This window comes from Budorcas taxicolor, chromosome 20 (genome assembly GCF_023091745.1).
Source record: "Budorcas taxicolor isolate Tak-1 chromosome 20, Takin1.1, whole genome shotgun sequence".
Lineage (NCBI taxonomy): Eukaryota > Metazoa > Chordata > Mammalia > Artiodactyla > Bovidae > Budorcas > Budorcas taxicolor.
In genome coordinates, this window is record NC_068929.1 from 9,455,886 (window position 1) to 9,475,642 (window position 19,757).

Consider the following 19,757-nt stretch of genomic DNA (forward strand, 5'->3'; position numbering starts at 1 on the left):
TAATTATCTGTGTTACCTTGTGAAAACGACATAACCTCTCTGTGCTTTAGTCAAAAGAAATGAAAGGGCACTATCTTATGGGGCTGTTATAAGAATAAATTCATATACAGTGATGAGAAGTGTGCCTGGACATCATCAGTTCAGTTCAGTCGCTCAGCAGTGTCTGACTCTTTGCGACTCAATGGAATGCAGCATGCCAGGCCTCCTGTCCATCATCAACTCCCGGAGTCCACCCAAACCCATGTCTATTGAGTTGGTGATGCCATCCAACCATCTCATCCTCTGTCGTACCCTTTTTCTCCTGCTTTCAATCCTTCCCAGCATCAGAGTCTTTTCAAATGAGTCAGTTCTTCGCATCAGGTAGCTAAAGTATTGGAGTTTCAGCTTCAGCATCAGTTCTTTCAATGAATATTCAGGACTGATTTTCTTTAACATGGACTGGATTGATCTCCTTGCAGTCCAAGGGACTCTCAAGAGTCTTCTTCAACATCACAGTTGAAAAGAATCAATTCATTGGCGCTGAGCTTTCTTTATAGTCCAACTCTCACATCCATACATGACTACTGGAAAAACCATAGCCTGGATGAGATGGACTTTTGTTGGCAAAGTAATGTCTCTGCTTTTTAATGTGCTGTCTATGTTGGTCATAACTTTCCTTTCAAGGAGAAAGCATCTTTTAATTTCATGGCTGCAATCACCATCTGCAGTGATTTTGGAGCCCCCCCAAAATAAAGTCTGACACTGTTTCTACTGTTTCCCCATCTATTTGCCATGAAGTGATGGGACCAGATGCCATGATCTTCGTTTTCTGAATGTTGAGCTTTAAACCAACTTTTTCACTCTCCTCTTTCACTTTCATCAAGAGGCTTTTTAGTTGTTCTTCACTTTCTGCACTTCTTCACTTTTTTCTTCTTCACTTCTTCACTTTTCCTGGAGAAGGAAATGGCACCCCACTCCAGTACTCCTGCCTGGAAAATCCCATGGATGGAAGAGCCTGGTAGGCTACAGTCCATGGGGTCTCAAAGAGTCGGACACGACTGAGTGACTTCACCTCAATTTCTGCCATAAGGGTGGTGTCATCTGCATATCTGAGGTTATTGATATTTCTTGTGGCAATCTTGATTCCAGCTTGTGCTTCATCCAGCCCAGTGTTTCTCATGATGTACTCTGTGTATAAGTTAAATAAGTATGGTAACAATATACAGCCTTGACATACCCCCTTCCCTATTTGGAACCAGTTCCATGTCCAGTTCTAACTGTTGATTCCTGACCTGCATACAAATTTCTCAAGAAGCAGGTCAGGTGGTCCGGTATTCCCATCTCTTTCAGAATTTTCCATAGTCTGTTGTGATCCACACAGTAAAAGGCTTTGGCATAGTCAATAAGGCAGAAATAGATGTTTTTCTGGAAGTCTTTTGCTTTTTCAATGATCCAATAGATGTTGGCAATTTGATCTCTGGTTCCTCTGTCTTTTCTAAAACCAGCTTGAACATCTGGATGTTCGTGGTTCATGTATTGCTGAAGCCTGGCTTAGATAATTTTGAGCATCCTTTACTAGCATGCGAGATGAGTGCAGTTGTGTGGTAGTATGAGCATTCTTTGGCATTGCCTTTTTCTGGGATTGGAATAAAAACTGACCTTTTCCTGTCCTGTGGCCACTGCTGAGTTTTCCAAATTTGCTGGCATATTGAGTGCAGCACTTTCACAGCATCATCTTTCAGGATTTGAAATAGCTCCACTGGAATTCCATCACCTCCACTAGCTTTGTTCATAGTGATGCCTCCTAAGGCTCACTTGACTTCATATTGCAGGATGTCTAGCTCTAGGTGAGTGATCCTACCATTGTGATTATCTGGGTCGTAAAGATCTTTTTTGTATACTTCTGTGTATTCTTGCCACCTCTTCCTAATATCTTCTGCTTCTGTTGAGTCCATACCATTTCTGTCCTTTATTGAGCCCATCTTTGCAAGAAATGTTCCCTTGGTGTCTCTAATTTTCTTGAAGAGGTCTCTAGTCTTTCCTATTCTATTGTTTTCCTCTATTTCTTTGCATTGATCACTTAGGAAGGCTTTCTTTTCTCTCCTTGCTATTCTTTGGAACTCTGGATTCAAGTGGGTTTATCTTTCCTTTTCTCCTTTGCTTTTCACTTCTCTTCTTTTCACAGCTATTTGTAAGGCCTCCTCAGACAGCCATTTAGTTTTTTAACATTTCTTTATGCCGGGGATGATCTTGATCTCTGTCTCCTGTACAATGTCGTGAACCTCTGTCCATAGTTGTTCAGGCACTCTGTCTATCAGATCTAGGCCCTTAAATCTATTTCTCACTTCCACTGTATAATCGTAAGGGATGACATTTAGGTCATACCTGAATGGTCTAGTGGTTTTCCCCACTTTCTTCAACTTAAGTCTGAATTTGGCCATAAGGAGTTCATGATCTGAGCCACAGTCAGCTCCTGGTCTTGTTTTTGCTGACTGTATAGAGCTTCTCCATCTTTGGCTGCAAAGAATATAATCAATCTGATTTCGGTGTTGACCATCTGGTGATGTCCTTGTGTAGAGTCTTCTCTTTTGTTGGAAGAAGGTGTTTGCTATGACCAGTGTGTTCTCTTGGCAAAACTCTATTAGCCTTTTCCCTGCTTCATTCTGTACTCCAAGGCCAAATTTGCCTGTTACTCCAGGTGTTTCTTGACTTCCTAGTTTTGCATTCCAGTCCGCTATAATGAAAAGGACATCTTTTCTTGGGTGTTAGTTCTAGAAGGTCTTGTAGGTCTTCATAGAACCATCCAACTTCAGCTTCTTCAGCGTTACTGGTCAGAGCATAGACTTGGATTACTGTGATATTGAATGGTTTGCCTTGGAAACAAACAGAGATCATTCTGTCGTTTTTGAGATTGCATCCAAGTACTGCATTTCGGACTCTTTTGTTGACCATGATGGCTACTCTATTTCTTCTAAGGGATTCCTGCCCACAGTAGTAGATATAATGGTCATCTGAGTTAAATCCACCCATTCCAGTCCATCTTAGTTTGCTGATTCCTAGAATGTCGACGTTCACTCTTGCTGTCTCCTGTTTGACCACTTCCAATTTGCCTTGATTCATGGACCTAACATTCTAGGTTCCTATGCAATATTGCTCTTTACAGCATTGGACGTTTCTTCTATCACCAGTCACATCCACAACTGGGTGTTGTTTTTCTTTGGCTCCGTCTCCTTATTCTTTCTGGAGTTATATCTCCACTGATCTGCAGTAGCATATTGGGCACCTACTGACCTGGGGAGTTCATCTTTCACTGTCCTATCATTTTGCCTTTTCATACTGTTCATGGGGTTCTCAAGGCAAGAATACTGAAGTGGTTCTCTCCTTGACATATGGTCAAAAGTTGGAGGAGAAATCTTGGATAGGTCTTAGTTGAAGCTACCCTACACCTTGATTCTTTCCAAGGTTAAAGTTCTTTAGTTTGAGCCTGTGTGTGGGTGGTGGAAGGGGTTGAGACTAGTGACTGGAGAAGACCAGATGTTGCAGCACCTTATCCCATCCCATGTGAATACAGTATGTTTTTTGGCAGGTTGCATATCTTTGGGTGTGTGTCTGGGGAGAGGGGTGTGCGTGTGTGTATGTGTGAGTGTGTGTGTGTGTGTTTGCACTCCAGGTCTTAATTCAGTTCAGCATTTCTCTTCAGGAAACGCTGGTCCCCTCATGGAGTCAAGGTGCTGGGTACAGGGGTAAAGGATGAGATTGCTGGCTGCCCGAGGCACTCCCAGCAGAAGGAGGCTAGAGGCTGGTGGGGGAGGCCAGGCTGAGCGGGGCCTGTCCAGGAAAGCCCTGGATGGAAGCGGGAGGAAGCTCCTCTCCTGGGTGGAGGAGGTGACTGTGGTCTCCACAGCCCTGGACTCCCCTCAGTGCTGTGTCCCCACCTCAGGGAGCTGCTTCTCCCAGGCTCTGAGCTCCTCTTCTGTTTAGGCTTAAGCCTCAGGTGAGGCGGCGGCTCTGGCCCAGGGTCTTCTTGTGTGGTGGCCCCTGCCCACCGTATCCAGGCTCCTCTCCTTTTCGCTGTCCAGATCCTGCTCAGGTCTGGTTTTGTCATTGTTTATCAGGTGATTTGCTTGTTCAGCGTCTGAAGCTCTCTTTCTCTGCACTCCCCATGTGCTGAGGGAATGAACGGATGAGCAGGGAGGTGGGGAGCAGGGAGGATCACATTTCAGATCCAGCTCCAGGAACTTGTTTATTTCTAATCCTGGGCTGTTGCATTTGGAAGGTAAAGCCAAGGGCTTTCCACCATCTGCAAGCAACGAAGTTATATGAACCAAGCCAATGGATGCTGAATTATGGCCGACCTTCATGCTCAGAGGCTCTCTGTGGGGAAGGGGGGATCCTCTCCCAGGTTTTCTCACTCCCACAGCACCCCCCGCCCCCGCCTCAGGAGCTTGGCTGTCCGGAGCAGGCACTGGGAGTTCCCCCTTCCGTGAGGTTAATCCCTCTGAAAGGGAGAGTGTAGCTGCCTGCAGGGTGCCCTGTGGAGACCCGCCTTCAGGAAAAATCTCAGCCTGGCACCAGTCAGAAACCTCAGTGGCGTTCCCATGCCCCACCCAGTAGCCAACACTGACCCGGTCATTAAGGATAAGAATCCAGACGCAGCTCAAACGTCGTCCGCAGCTCAAACGTCCTCTTCACATCACCCTCCTCACCTCCCAGGCCTGCTCAAGCTGTCGACCCCTTCCACCCTCACAGCCCCAGGTCTGGTCTCAGCGTTTAGGTCATGCCCTGGTACATCAGCCTTCCCACCAGCCTCCCTGCCTCCAGCCTTGCCCCTCCCAAATTATATATGCCTCTGTGTTCACTTCCCTCTTTTACCATCTTTCTGATCCTGTCACTTTCCTGCTTAAATCCTTCAGGGGCTCTCTGTCAGCCTGGAGCCAAAGTCTGAGTTTTAGCCTGGTCCTTCTTTACCTATTCTCTCTTACCTGCCCACTGTCCCAGGCCCATCTCTCCCTCACTTGCATCCTCTGGACCAGCCATGACAAGCCATAAGACGTTTCTAGAACAGCTCCAGTCTGCTCTATGGCAGATGCGGTTTCTTCTGTCAGACCCTTCTTCCTCCCCTGTCCTGGCATTCTTCCCTGAAGTCATTTCCGGAGTCGCCTCCCCCAGGAGGCCTTCCTTGATCCCCCACCCCCAGGCTGGTTAGGTCCAGCAGCCCCGGGCTGGCACCCCCCATGGTGCCACCCTTGTGTTCCAAGTGTCTGTGTCCTTGAGCCCACCTCTCCCTCGCCCTGTGGCCCGTGAGGCCTCAAGGGAAGACTGGTGCCTGGCTGACAGCCCTGACCTCTCTGACCCCCACAGGCCCCCAAGGGATGACTGACCTCGAGTTGTTTCAGAAGTTACTAATGTTCTGGGGAGGCAGACTTATCTTTGCCTAAAATGGCCTGCTATTCCGCTCATTCTGGGCTGTGGGATGCATGGCAGAGGTTAGCCTTGCTGGGTAGAATCCCCTGGGGTGGGCTGCGCTCCTGGTGTCCCAGTCAGCATCAGACCCTTGACTCCTGTGGTTGTGTATGCACGCCTCTGTCTCTCTCTGTGCCGACTCTTCTCGGCACTTGCCTGCACATGGCAAACACCATGGGACTCTGATGTAACTGGTCTGGATGGAGCCGGAAGATCAGGATTGTTTAAAGCACTACCCAGGTGATTCTAAGCTCGAGAACCCTCAGACCTAGTCATCCAGGAGTAGTGGTTCTCGTGTCTGGTTGTACACTAAAGTCACCTGGAGAGCGTCTTGGGCCCACCGTCCCTGACCTGATAAATCAGAATGCACCGGTTGGTGGCCGTCTGGGCATCAGCTGTGAATTCTTTAGGATCCTCCCTCTCTCCCTTCTTCCCTCCCTCTCTTTTCCTTTTCCAAAACATGTGCTGTGCTCTGCCGGTCAAGCCTGAGTGCTGTGGTGAATCAGACTCTGCCCCTGCTAGGTGGGGGCTGTTAGCTCAAGGCTGTTAGGAATGAAAGAGCACCCCCTCCAACCCAAGACAAAAAGAAACCCACTGTAAGGGAACTTGTCCCACAGCCAGCCTGCAGGGCCCTGCTCTAGCTCCCAGCAGCTTCACCAGGCTGCTGGGGACCAGACCCACTGGAGACCCCTGAGCTGGAGTCTTGCCCTGCTCCCGGGTCACAGAGAGGCCCGGCTCCCTGCTCAGGCAGAGGCTGGAGCTGCGTGTGGCCATTAGGATGGGAGGGGCGGGGGGGCTGTCCACAGGTTCTCCCAGACCCTGCATCAGGCTGGCAGTGGTGACAGGGTCGGCAAAAACTCTCGACTTTTTCTTTGCAAGTTCAAGGTCTGCACACCTGTGGAGGTGCCTCTGAGCATATCTGTCCCAGTCTTGGGGGAGCACAGGTGACAGGGTACTTGCAGGAGCTTAAGGTCCCTTTGACAGAATCAGCCAGAGCTCGGGGCATGTATTTTAAAGTTGAGGTAGGACAAATTCCCTGGTGGCTCAGTGGCTAAGATTCCACACTCCCAGTACAGGGTGCCTGAGTTTGATTCCTGGTCAGGAAAGAAGACCCCACATGCCACGACAGAGACTGAAGATCCCATGTGCTGCAAGTTAGACCCAGAGCAGCCAAACAAAGCAAAAAGCTAAGGTAGAATTCACATGCTGTAAAGTTAAGAGCGTTAGAGTAAAAACTCCAGTGGCACTGAGTTCATTCACAGTGTTGGGCAACTATCACCTCCATCTAGTTCTGAAAGGCTTCAATACCCCAAAAGGAGACTCTGTCCCCGTTAGCAGTTATCTCCCATGCCCCCTGGCAACCAGCAGTCTGCACTCTGTCCCTGTGGTTTACTTATCTGGATATTTTATATAAATGGGACCATACAGTATGTGGCCTTTCATTTAGCATGTTTTCAAAGCCCACCCACACTTGCATAAGAACTTCATTCCTTTTTATAGCTGAATAATATTCTGTTGTACAGATGGACTACAGTTTGTTTATCCATTTATCAGTTGATAGACTTTCAGGCTATTTCTACCTTTTGGTTACTGGGAAAGCTGAGCATTTAAAATTCTATATGACTATGCTCCAGACGTCTGCTCACTGAGTATTCCTAGGTCCTCAGCGTTGGGCAGTGGTCCTGGGTGCTCCTGTCCCTGTACGAGTCAAATACCATCTTTGGGGAACCTAAGGGGGATATCTCAATCTCAAAAATGAATGATCTCTGTTCATTTCCAAGGCAAACCATTCAATATCACAGTGATCCAAGCCTATGCCCCAACTAGTAATGCTGAAGAAGCTGAAGTTGAACGGTTGTATGAAGACCTACAAGACCTTTTAGAACTAACACCCAAAAAAGATGTCCTTTTCATTATAAGGGACTGGAATGCAAAAGTAGGAAGTCAAGAAACACCTGGAGTAACAGGCAAATTTGGCCTTAGAATACGGAATGAAGCAGGGCAAATGCTAATAGAGTTTTGCCAAGAGAGCGCACTGGTCATAACAAACACCCTCTTCCAACAACACAAGAGAAGACTCTATACATGGACATTACCAGATGGTTAACACCAAAATCAGATTGATTATATTCTTTGCAGCCAAAGATGAAGAAGGCCTATACAGTTAGCAAAAAACAAGACTGGGAGTGGACTGTGGCTCAGATCATGAACTACTTTTGCCAAATTCAGACTTAAATTGAAGAAAATAGGGAAAACCACTAGACCATTCAGGTATGACCTAAATCAAATCCCTTATCATTATCCAGTGGAAGTGAGAAATAGATTTAAGGGACTAGATCTGATAGATAGAGTGCCTGATAAACTATGGACAGAGGTTTCTGACATTGTACAGGAGACAGGGATCAAGACCATCCCCATGGAAAAGAAATGCAGAAAAGCTAAATGGCTGTCTGAGGAGGCCTCACAAATAGCTGTGAAAAGAAGAGAAGTGAAAATCAAAGGAGAAAGGGAAAGATAAAAGCATCTGAATGCAGAGTTCCAAAGAATAGCAAAGAGAGATAAGAAAGCCTTCCTCAGCAATCAATGCAAAGAAAGAGGAAAACAACAGAACGGGAAAGACTAGAGATCTCTTCAAGAAAATTAGAGACACCAAGGGAACATTTCATGCAAAGATGGGCTCGATAAAGGACAGAAATGATATGGACCTAACAGAAGCAGAAGATATTAAGAAGAGGTGGCAAGAATACACAGAAGAACTGTACAAAAAAGATCCTCACGACCCAGATAATCACAATGGTAGGATCACTCACCTAGAGCCAGACATCCTGCAATGTGAAGTTAAGTGGGCCTTAGAAAGCATCACTATGAACAAAGCTAGTGGAGGTGATAATGGAATTCCAGTGGAGGTATTTCAAATCCTGAAAGATGATGCTGTGAAAGTGCTGCACTCAATATGCCAGCAAATTTGGAAAACTCAGCAGTGGCCACAGGACAGGAAAAGGTCAGTTTTCATTCCAATCCCAAAGAAAGGCAATGCCAAAGAATGCTCAAACTACCACAAAATTGCACTCATCTCACACACTAGTAAAGTAATGCTCAAAATCTCCAAGCCAGGCTTCAGTAATACGTGAACCATGAACTTCTAGATGTTCAAGCTGGTTTTAGAAAAGACAGAGGAACCAGAGATCAAATTGCCAGCACCTGCTGGATCATGGAAAAAGCAAGAGAGTTCCAGAAAAACATCTATTTCTGCTTTATTGACTACACCAAAGCCTTTGATCACAATAAACTGTGGAAAATTCTGAGAGAGATGGGAATACCGGACCACCTGACCTGCCTCTTGAGAAACCTGTATGCAGGTCAGGAAGCAACAGTTAGAACTGGACATGGAACAACAGCCTGGTTCCAAATAGGAAAAGGAGTCCGTCAAGGCTTTATATTGTCACCATACTTATTTAACTTATATGCAGAGTATATCATGAGAAACGCTGGGCTGGAAGAAGCACAAAGCTGGAATCAAGATTGCCGGGAGAAATATCAATAACCTCAGATATGCAGATAACACCACCCTTATGGCAGAAAGTGAAGAGGGACTAAAAAGCCTCTTGATGAAAGTGAAAGAAGAGAGTGAAAAAGTTGGCTTAAAGCTCATCATTCAGAAAACGAAGATCATGGCATCCGGTCCCATCACTTCATGGGAAGTAGATGGGGAAACAGTAGAAACAGTGAGAGAATTTATTTTTGGGGGGCTCCAAAATCACTGCAGATGGTGACTGCAGCCATGAAATTAAAAGATGCTTACTTCTTGGAAGAAAAGTTATGACCAACCTAGACAGCATATTGAAAAGCAGAGACATTACTTTGCCAACAAAGGTCCATCTAGTCAAAGCTTTCATTTTTCCAGTGGTCATGTATGGATGTGAGAGTTGGACTGTGAAGAAAGCTGAGCACCGAAGAATTGATGCTTTTGAACTGTGGTGTTGGAGAAGATTCTTGAGAGTCCTTTGGGCTGCAAGGAGATCCAACCGGTCCATCCTAAAGGAGATGAGTCCTAGGTGTTGATTTGAAGGACTGATTCTGAAGGTGAAACTCCAAAGCTTTGGCCACCTCATGTGACGAGTTGACTCATTGGAAAAGACTTTGATGTTGGGAGGGATTGGGGGCAGGAGGAGAAGGGGACGACAGGGGATGAGATGGCTGGATGGCATCACTGACTCGATGCACACGAGTTTGGGTGAACTCTGGGAGTTGGTGATGGACAGGGAGGCATGGAGTGCTGTGATTCATGGGGTCACAAAGAGTTGGACACGACTGAGTGACTGAACTGAACTGAACTGATCTTTAATCAGATATAAGATTAAAAGTTTTTCCTTTAATTTTTTGGTGTGGTCGATGGTGACTTATGGTATCCATCTTATTTCCTTTTATGCACTGGTTATTAGGAATCTGGAGAAGGAAATGGCAACCCACTCCAGTATTCTTGCCTGGAGAATCCTATGGATGGAGGACCCTGGTGGGCTGCTGTCTATGGGGTCACACAGAGTCGGACACAACTGAAGCAGCTTAGCGTAGCAAGGCGGATATGCGTCTTTTTGGCACCTCTTGCTCCATGTTCTGGCCTCTGACCTCTCTCTCTCTTTCCACAACTTGCTGGGGGACTCCAGTCTGCCGCTGTACCATCTCACCCCTCTGTTGCCACCAGCTCGGTCCTGGCCAGGAGGCTGATGAGTGAGCAACAGGCTGCAGCAGAGAGCTTGGGATGTCAGTGGAGAGGACAGACAGCACATTGTTTGGACAGTCATTTAGAAATGAATTTCACCTGTCAACATATAAAAGGGAAAAATACTTTTTCTCTGTACCCTTGCTTCTGACACCAAACGTGGTTTTTCCCATACCATGCAATTCTCCAATTCTTGGTGGAAGCTGACTGAATTCCCTACGACTTCACTCATCTCATTAACTGCCCTACGTTAGCACACACCCCACAGGTCAAAGGCTCAGTCCCACAAGCCTGCATCCACTCAGACGCCACTCGCAAGTCTCAGGCTATAACCTGGGGCTCTCCACCACTTCTTCCACAGGCTCAGTGATTTGCTAGAATGGTTCACAGACCCCAAGAGAACACTTTACTTTCTGATTTATTGTGAGGGATATTATATGATACACATGAACAGCCAGACGAGGAGATACATGGGGCAAGGGCCGGAAGGCTCCTGAGCAAGGAGTTCCTGTCCCAGTGGGGTTTGGGGTGCACCGCCCTCAGAGGCATGATGCATTCTTGTTCACCAAACTGGAAGGTTTTTGAGCCCTTCAGTTAGGGTTTTCTGGAGCCTTCATGATTTATTAAAGCATTGGCCGTTGGTGGTTTATTTGATCTCCAGCCCCTCTTTCTTCCCTCTGAGGTGAGGGAGGCAGTTAAGTTACAACCCTCCTATCAGTGGTTTCTTCCCCAGCCTTAGGGGCCTTCCAAAAGTCACCTCATAACATAATATAGCATTAACTCAGGTATAGTTGAAAGGGGTTGTTATGAATAATAAAAGGTGCTCCTTTCACTTTGAAGAATTGGAATTATTTCAGGAACTGGGCACAAAAACCAAATATTAGAACAAAAGATGCTGCTACCCTACTCTTATCACGTAGGAAATTATACGGGTTTTAACTCTGTGCCAGGAACTGGGAACAAGACCAAATAGATGTGTTTCTTATATCACAATAGTCCACTAACCTGACACTTCATACCCACATACAGAGGAACTTCATGGACAGTGTCTGCCCATAGGATTCAAATGACTGCATCCCACATCCATCTTCTTTTCCTCTTCAGATTCCTTCCTTTCAGGATTTATGGCTGCTAACATATGACTCCTTTGGGAGCAATGCAGAATCCCATCTCCACTTGTCCTTATAAACCATGGCCTGAGGTGGGAAGGAGATGGGATAGGGACCTCCCCATTCCCGCCACCCAAGATGATTTTATTTTTCTTGCAAATCAAACTAAGCGTTCTCTCCATGACAGGAATTCTGCCATATTTCTAGGTTAACTGACTCAAAAGGCTACCAGCTTTGAAAGTAACGTAGAAAAAAAACTCTGTATATAACACCCAGAGCCCGGCATCAGGGCGGTCGCCCCACCACTTTGTACACAGGTGGCGGTTCTGTGTATAACACCCAGAGCCCAGCATCGGGGTGGTCACCCCCCGTACTTTGTACACAGGTGGTGGTTCTGTGTGTAACACCCAGAGCCCAGCATCAGGGCGGTCGCCCCCTCAACTTTGTATACAGGTGGCGATTCTGTGTATAACACCCAGAGCCCAGGATCAGGGTGGTTGCCCCACCTCTTTGTACACAGGTGGCGGTTCTGTGTATAACACCCAGAGCCCAGCATCAGGGCGGTCGCCCCACCTCTTTGTACACAGGTGGCGGTTCTGTGTATAACACCCAGAGCCCAGCATTGGGGTGGTCGCCCCCCACTTTGTACACAGGTGGCGGTTCTGTGTATAACACCCAGAGCCCAGCATCGGGGTGGTCACCCCCCACTTTGTACACAGGTGGCGGTTCTGTGTATAACACCCAGAGCCCAGCATCGGGGTGGTCACCCCCCGTACTTTGTACACAGGTGGTGGTTCTGTGTGTAACACCCAGAGCCCAGCATCAGGGCGGTCGCCCCCTCAACTTTGTATACAGGTGGCGATTCTGTGTATAACACCCAGAGCCCAGCATCAGGGCGGTCGCCCCACCTCTTTGTACACAGGTGGCGGTTCTGTGTATAACACCCAGAGCCCAGCATCGGGGTGGTTGCCCCCCACTTTGCACACAGGTGGCGGTTCTGTGTATAACACCCAGAGCCCAGCATCGGGGTGGTCGCCCCCCACTTTGCACACAGGTGGCGGTTCTGTGTGTAACACCCAGAGCCCAGCATCGGGGCGGTCGCCCCCCACTTTGCACACAGGTGGCGGTTCTGTGTGTAACACCCAGAGCCCAGCATCGGGGCGGTCGCCCCCCACTTTGCACACAGGTGGCGGTTCTGTGTATAACACCCAGAGCCCAGCATCGGGGTGGTCGCCCCCCTCTACTTTGTACACAGGTGGCGGTTCTGTGTGTAACACCCAGAGCCCAGCATCGGGGTGGTCGCCCCCACTTTGCACACAGGTGGCGGTTCTGTGTATAACACCCAGAGCCCAGCATCGGGGTGGTCGCCCCCCTCTACTTTGTACACAGGTGGCGGTTCTGTGTGTAACACCCAGAGCCCAGCATCGGGGCGGTCGCCCCCCACTTTGCACACAGGTGGCGGTTCTGTGTATAACACCCAGAGCCCAGCATCGGGGTGGTCACCCCCCGTACTTTGTACACAGGTGGTGGTTCTGTGTGTAACACCCAGAGCCCAGCATCAGGGCGGTCGCCCCGTCAACTTTGTATACAGGTGGCGATTCTGTGTATAACACCCAGAGCCCAGGATCAGGGTGGTTGCCCCACCTCTTTGTACACAGGTGGCGGTTCTGTGTATAACACCCAGAGCCCAGCATCAGGGCGGTCGCCCCACCTCTTTGTACACAGGTGGCGGTTCTGTGTATAACACCCAGAGCCCAGCATCGGGGTGGTCACCCCCCACTTTGTACACAGGTGGCGGTTCTGTGTATAACACCCAGAGCCCAGCATCGGGGTGGTCACCCCCCGTACTTTGTACACAGGTGGTGGTTCTGTGTGTAACACCCAGAGCCCAGCATCAGGGCGGTCGCCCCCTCAACTTTGTATACAGGTGGCGATTCTGTGTATAACACCCAGAGCCCAGCATCAGGGCGGTCGCCCCACCTCTTTGTACACAGGTGGCGGTTCTGTGTATAACACCCAGAGCCCAGCATCGGGGTGGTTGCCCCCCACTTTGCACACAGGTGGCGGTTCTGTGTATAACACCCAGAGCCCAGCATCGGGGTGGTCGCCCCCCACTTTGCACACAGGTGGCGGTTCTGTGTGTAACACCCAGAGCCCAGCATCGGGGCGGTCGCCCCCCACTTTGCACACAGGTGGCGGTTTTGTGTGTAACACCCAGAGCCCAGCATCGGGGCGGTCGCCCCCCACTTTGCACACAGGTGGCGGTTCTGTGTATAACACCCAGAGCCCAGCATCGGGGTGGTCGCCCCCCTCTACTTTGTACACAGGTGGCGGTTCTGTGTGTAACACCCAGAGCCCAGCATCGGGGTGGTCGCCCCCCACTTTGCACACAGGTGGCGGTTCTGTGTATAACACCCAGAGCCCAGCATCGGGGTGGTCGCCCCCCTCTACTTTGTACACAGGTGGCGGTTCTGTGTGTAACACCCAGAGCCCAGCATCGGGGCGGTCGCCCCCCACTTTGCACACAGGTGGCGGTTCTGTGTATAACACCCAGAGCCCAGCATCGGGGTGGTCGCCCCCCACTTTGCACACAGGTGGCGGTTCTGTGTGTAACACCCAGAGCCCAGCATCGGGGTGGTCGCCCCCCACTTTGCACACAGGTGGCGGTTCTGTGTATAACACCCAGAGCCCAGCATCGGGGTGGTCGCCCCCCTCTACTTTGTACACAGGTGGCGGTTCTGTGTGTAACACCCAGAGCCCAGCATCGGGGTGGTCGCCCCCCACTTTGCACACAGGTGGCGGTTCTGTGTATAACACCCAGAGCCCAGCATCGGGGTGGTCGCCCCCCTCTACTTTGTACACAGGTGGCGGTTCTGTGTGTAACACCCAGAGCCCAGCATCGGGGCGGTCGCCCCCCACTTTGCACACAGGTGGCGGTTCTGTGTATAACACCCAGAGCCCAGCATCGGGGTGGTCGCCCCCCACTTTGCACACAGGTGGCGGTTCTGTGTATAACACCCAGAGCCCAGCATCGGGGTGGTCGCCCCCCGCTTTGCACACAGGTGGCGGCATGGGACCAGTGCAGACCTGGAGGTGCCTCTGGAGTCAGCCACTCCATCCTTTCTAGTAAAGCCTGACGGTGCCTTCGGGTTGTTTGGTGGTGTATTGTTTTTTAAAGCTTGTTGATAATGGTCAAGAGCTGGGTTTTCACTGTGAGCAATTTTGGAGACCATTAGATGCTTCTGAGCAGAAAGGGGATGTGCTTTGACTTGGATTTTGAATGGGGTTCTCAGGTTACTGTGTGAACACACGTGGGGGTTGAGGAGGCCACTAGTTAGAAGGCAGTTGCAGTCCCGCGGGTGAGGGGGGATGATGGCTCTGGCCCCAGTGGAGCTGCCTGAGAGTGTAAGAAGTGATTCCATGAGGCGTGTGCTGGGGGCAGAAATGATAGCTTCTGCCGGTAGCTGGGATGTAGAGTGTGAGGAAAAGAGAATCGGGGAGAACTTCAGATTCTTTGGCCAGAGCGACTGCAAAGGCGGCGTTGACATTTTCTGAGATGGGAAAGTGTGGGTGGAGAGGACGGGAGGGGAGCAAGGACTTGAGAACACAATTCAGCTGAGTATTGGACATCCAAGTGGAGGTAGCGTGAGCTTGGATATCTGAGATGGAACTCAGTAGTGGCAGGGAGGTGGTGATCAAAGGCAGACTTGCTGGATGTGATCACTTGATGATCAACCCCTGCCCACACAAAATCAACAGGAAAAGTACATGGGGAGGGGAGCGGGCCTCACACATGGGGCCAAGACGGAGCTCCCAAGAGTATCAGGAGATGGAGACACCAAGGCTCAAAGACAGCAGGTTGGTGACGGAGCTGAGACCGAGCTGGTTCTTGGGGTCCCTGGTCACCCTCTACCTTTTCTAACATACCAGGCTTCCTACCAGCTCCAGGTTTTGAAGGCTGCATGTGTAGACAGAAAGCAGGCAAGCTGAGGCTGGAGCCTTCTGTCCTGTGTTTCTCCAGGTCACCATCCTCGTCAGCCTGGCCCTAGCTTTCCTCGCCTGCATCGTGTTCCTGGTGGTTTACAAAGCCTTCACTTATGACCACAGCTGCCCAGAGGGATTTGTCTACAAGGTAAGGGGCTTCTGGCAGGGGAGTGGCTCCTGGTGACCATCAACTTCAGTTAGAGGGTCAACATCTTTTCATTGGTATTGAAGTTCTGGGTATGGTAACCTCTCTGCAAATTGTTTAAAGTGTAGTATGTGTCTGAAGAAAATGAAAACACTAATTTGAAGATATATGCACTCCAATGTTGATAGCAGTGCACTGTTTATAGTAGTCAAGACATAAAAGCAACCCTTGGACCACCAGGCTCCTCTGTCCATGGGATTTTCCAGACAAGAATACTGGAGTGGGTTGCCATTTCCTTCTCCAGGAGATCTTCCCGACCCAGGGATTGAACCCGGGTCTCCCACATTGTAGGCAGATGCTTTACCGTCTGAGCCACCAGGGAAGTCTAAAGGCAATCTAAGTGTCCATCAATGCTGAATGGATAAAGATGTCATATGTGTGTGATGTGTATACACACACGTTTTATACGTGATATACACACAATGGAATACTACTCAACCATAAAGAAAAATGAAAATTTGCTACTCACAGCAGCATGGATGGACTCGAAGGGCATTATACTAAGTGAAATAACTCAGACAGAGAAATACAAATACTGTATGACATCACTTATATGTGGAATCTAAAAAATACAACAGCCTAGTAAATATGACATAAAAGAAACAGACTCACAGACATAGAGAACAAACTTCGGTTACCAGCGTGTAGAGGGAAGTGCAGAAAGGCAAGATAGAGATAGAGGATTAAGAGGTATGAACTACTGTATATAAAATAATAAGCTATAATGATACATTATACAGCCCAGGGAGTAGAGACAATATTTTATAACAACTATGAATGGAGTATAACCTTTAGAAATTGTGACTCCTGTTGTTACACACCTGAAACTTACGAAGTATTGTAAATCAAGTATACCTCAATAAAAAAGAAAACTTTATGCACTCAATAAAGGCATTGAAATATGTTTTTAAAAAGTATAAAGAAATATAGAAGTAAAACCAAAGCAAAACTGATGACGGCAATCTAAAATTATTTTCACTCTCTGAAATACTGTATATTTACAGTACATTTTGATGTGAAATTATAAAATCACAATAAAAAAAAGTCCTATGTGTGGCAGGGAGTTTTCAGGCTTTCATGAAGCACTTGGTTGCCAGTAGGCAATAGAGGGTGCTCTCCAGAGTGTGGGAAAGGGAGGCAGGCCGGCTTCAGACTACAAGTCAGAAGTCGGGGAGAGCTCCTTGTCCCATCTCCAGAACACTCCGCTTTAGGGTGACCCTGGTTTGATGGCTGATTCCTTGTCCCTGTAGAGGTGTGAAGACAGGGAACAGAGCTTCTGAGGTGGCCTCCTCCCCGGTCTTGCAGCTGGGCCTCCTCCTCCCCGACTCTGATTGCACGCCTTCCCTTGAAAGACAGAACTGGCTGCATGACCTCCAGCCCTCCCATGCCCCTCTGAGCCTCAGGTTTCTCGCTTGCAGTGGGCACCAGTGATGTTTGTCATGGGATCTTGGAGAGAATATAAGTAAAATCAAGACGGCAAAGGGCCTGCTAGAGAATAGGCTGGCAATAACTATTAGAGGTAATAGAGCTAGAATCTAGTTCAGAGTTGAAATGAATATCAATAAGTTACCACTTACTGAGTACCAATTAGATGTCACCTTCCTTCCTAGACTATTTTCATAAATAGTATCTCAGTTGAGCTGTCCACCCATTCTGAAAAAGAGGTTTCATTGCCCCCATTTTGCATCTGAGGAAATGGAGATTAAGAGTATTCTGTCTTGAGAGTTTTCTAAGACATCACTGCTGTTACGTTCCAAAGTGAGGGAATCAAATGGGGACTTTTCTGCCTTAAAAACACATGTCTTCTGGTTCTGCTGCATGATTCCCTAAGATGACCTTCTTAGGCGTTAGAAGCTGGGGTTCTGAAAGACTAGCAACCACTATCAGTATTGGGATGTCAGGAGGGGACAGTGGAATAAACTATGATGTGTCTGCATATGAAATTCCAAACAACTGCGACAGTGAGTGAGGGTGTCTCCAGACATGGAGAGAGAATACCCTCTGGGAGAAGAGTGAAGAACAAAAGGTGCTATTTTTGAGTGAGAAAAGGGAATGTGAATGATGTTTGCTTATATTTTCAGGAAGAAATTCTGGAAGGATAAATTTAAAAAAACAGCAACAACAACTGAGAAACACATTGAGTCAGGTGGGCAGGGAGGGAACAGAAGGAACAGGAATGAGGAGCAAGGCTTCTCTGCCTTTGTCTTGATATACATTTGTCCTGGATGTGTGTCAATGTTTGACATGTTTATAAAAACTAGATTAAAAAAAAATTCCTAAAATTAAAACCAAGTTAAAATCCAGCTGTATATCAAGTTGAGGACTAAACTTACCAAGAAAGTAATTGCTCCAAATGACTGTATAATACAGTATATTGACTCTACGCCCTCAGTGGAATGTATTCTAAGGACACAGAGAGCTGCAGAGAAATGATATAGTCCATTCAGTAGTCTGTTACTCATCATATTGCTGTTATTTTGGGACCATTTGATTGATATTGTAGGATAATGCAAATATATAATTATATGTTGTTAGGAACCAAGGCTTTGATATAAGAAGAAAGAGTAATAAATTTCCAATCAAAGAAAAGAAATGGACAGCATTTGGCTGCAGGCAGTGGTCCAGCAAAGCAGTTAGGGGATGGGTGAATCAGCCAGACAAAGAGCTATCAACAGTGTCCACTGTAACCCTGCAGTTGGTAAGCAGACCTTGAATTAGTATTGGCATCAGTTTCCTCCCTCCTTCCCTCCTTCCTCTTCCTTCCTTTCTTTTTCTCTCCCTCCTTCCTTTCCTTTATTTCTTCTCCTTTTATTGAGGTTTAATTGACATATAACATTGTATTAGTTTCAAGTGTTCAACATAGTGATTAAACATTTGTAAATACTGCAGAATAATCACCGTTGTAAGTCAATATCCATCACTCTGCATAGTCACAAATTTTTTTCTTGTGATGACGACTTTTTAAGACCTACTCTCTCGGCAACTTTCAGATATCCACTACATTACTATTAACTGTGCCACTATGCTGTACATTACCCGCGCCAGGACATCCTCATTTCATAACTGGAAACTCGTACCTTTTGATCCCCTTGACCCGTTTCTCTCACCCCTTCTCTGCCTCTGGGAACGATTCTAACATCAGGTTAGTTTCCTCTGTCTTCTTGTAGGTGGCAGCTTTGATGATGGTGATGGTGATGACGTGAAGGAAGGTCTGACGAGTACCAGGCCCAGGCCAGATGCCATCCCCTCCGGCTGGCTGCGAGCTGGGCATGGCCGGGGCCCCCGGATGGGATGGCCTCGTTGCAGGGCAGGTGGGAAGCGTTCACTGAGCTCCTCCTGACTGTCTCTCTCTTCCCCAGCACAAGCGCTGTATCCCGGCCTCCCTGGATGCTTACTACTCATCCCAGGACCCCAGCTCCAGAAGCCGCTTCTACACTGTCATCAGCCACTACAGCGTGGCCAAGCAGAGCACCGCCCGGGCCATCGGGCCGTGGCTGTCTGCGGCTGCCGTCATCCACGAACCCAAGCCTCCCAAGACCCAGGGCCACTAGAGGCGCCCCCGCCAGCCAGCATGGGGAGTGGGGAGGGGAACCCCGCTGGCTAAGCCGAGCTCCAGTTACAACACTGTACTCCTGGGATATGGGGGCGGGGGTGGGGCCAGGGTGGGTGGGGGGAGCTCACCGAAAGTCTCGTGTGCTGGAGTTGTCTGAATCAGTATTTCTTTTTGTCCTTTGGTATTGTTGATTCGTCCCCAAGTCAGGCCCATGTACAAAGGCATGTTTCGTGTTGACTGTTCCCATGTAAGATATTTTCAAAGCCACTGCTTATTATTTGTTAGGAAAATTTAAAAACAGGAAAGGAGAGAAAGAAAATGAACATGGAATTCTTAGACTGGATGCATCTGGAGTGTGTTGAAAGGTGGTGAAGAGCACAGACCTTCCGGGCTGCTCAGACTGGGGGAGATGGTTGCTTCAGGGTGGGCTTCGGAAGGTGCAAAATGTGAGTGAGGCAGGCAGTCTGCTCACTTGGCCTCGGGTCTGCAGAGGAGGAACACTGAAAGTTAGGAACTGTCAAGTTAGAAAGAAGACTGAGTTTGGCATTTGTAGGCCGGAACGCGCACAACCCAGAGAGAAAAGCCTCAACCATGTGTGTTTTGCAGAATGCGGATAAGGACGTGCACAACCCAGAGAGAAAAGCCTCAACCACGTGTGTTTTGCAGAATGCGGATAAGCTTGTCTGTATGGGCACCGGAGCGGGGCTTGGGATGCATGGTCTGGGAATGCAGAGGATAGAGGCG

General features: G+C 48.3%; 1 protein-coding gene across 1 annotated transcript in view; it reads left to right on the top strand.

The window, feature by feature from the left end:
* The window catches only part of NSG2 (neuronal vesicle trafficking associated 2), a 76,780-nt gene extending 57,769 nt beyond the window's left edge, over positions 1–19,011 (top strand). The window contains exons 5-6 of the mRNA XM_052659246.1: positions 15,293–15,403; positions 18,820–19,011. Of these exons, the coding sequence (XP_052515206.1) occupies positions 15,293–15,403; positions 18,820–19,011 (303 nt within the window). The remainder of the gene's footprint in view (positions 1–15,292; positions 15,404–18,819) is intronic.
* The last annotated feature ends 746 nt before the right edge of the window (positions 19,012–19,757 follow it).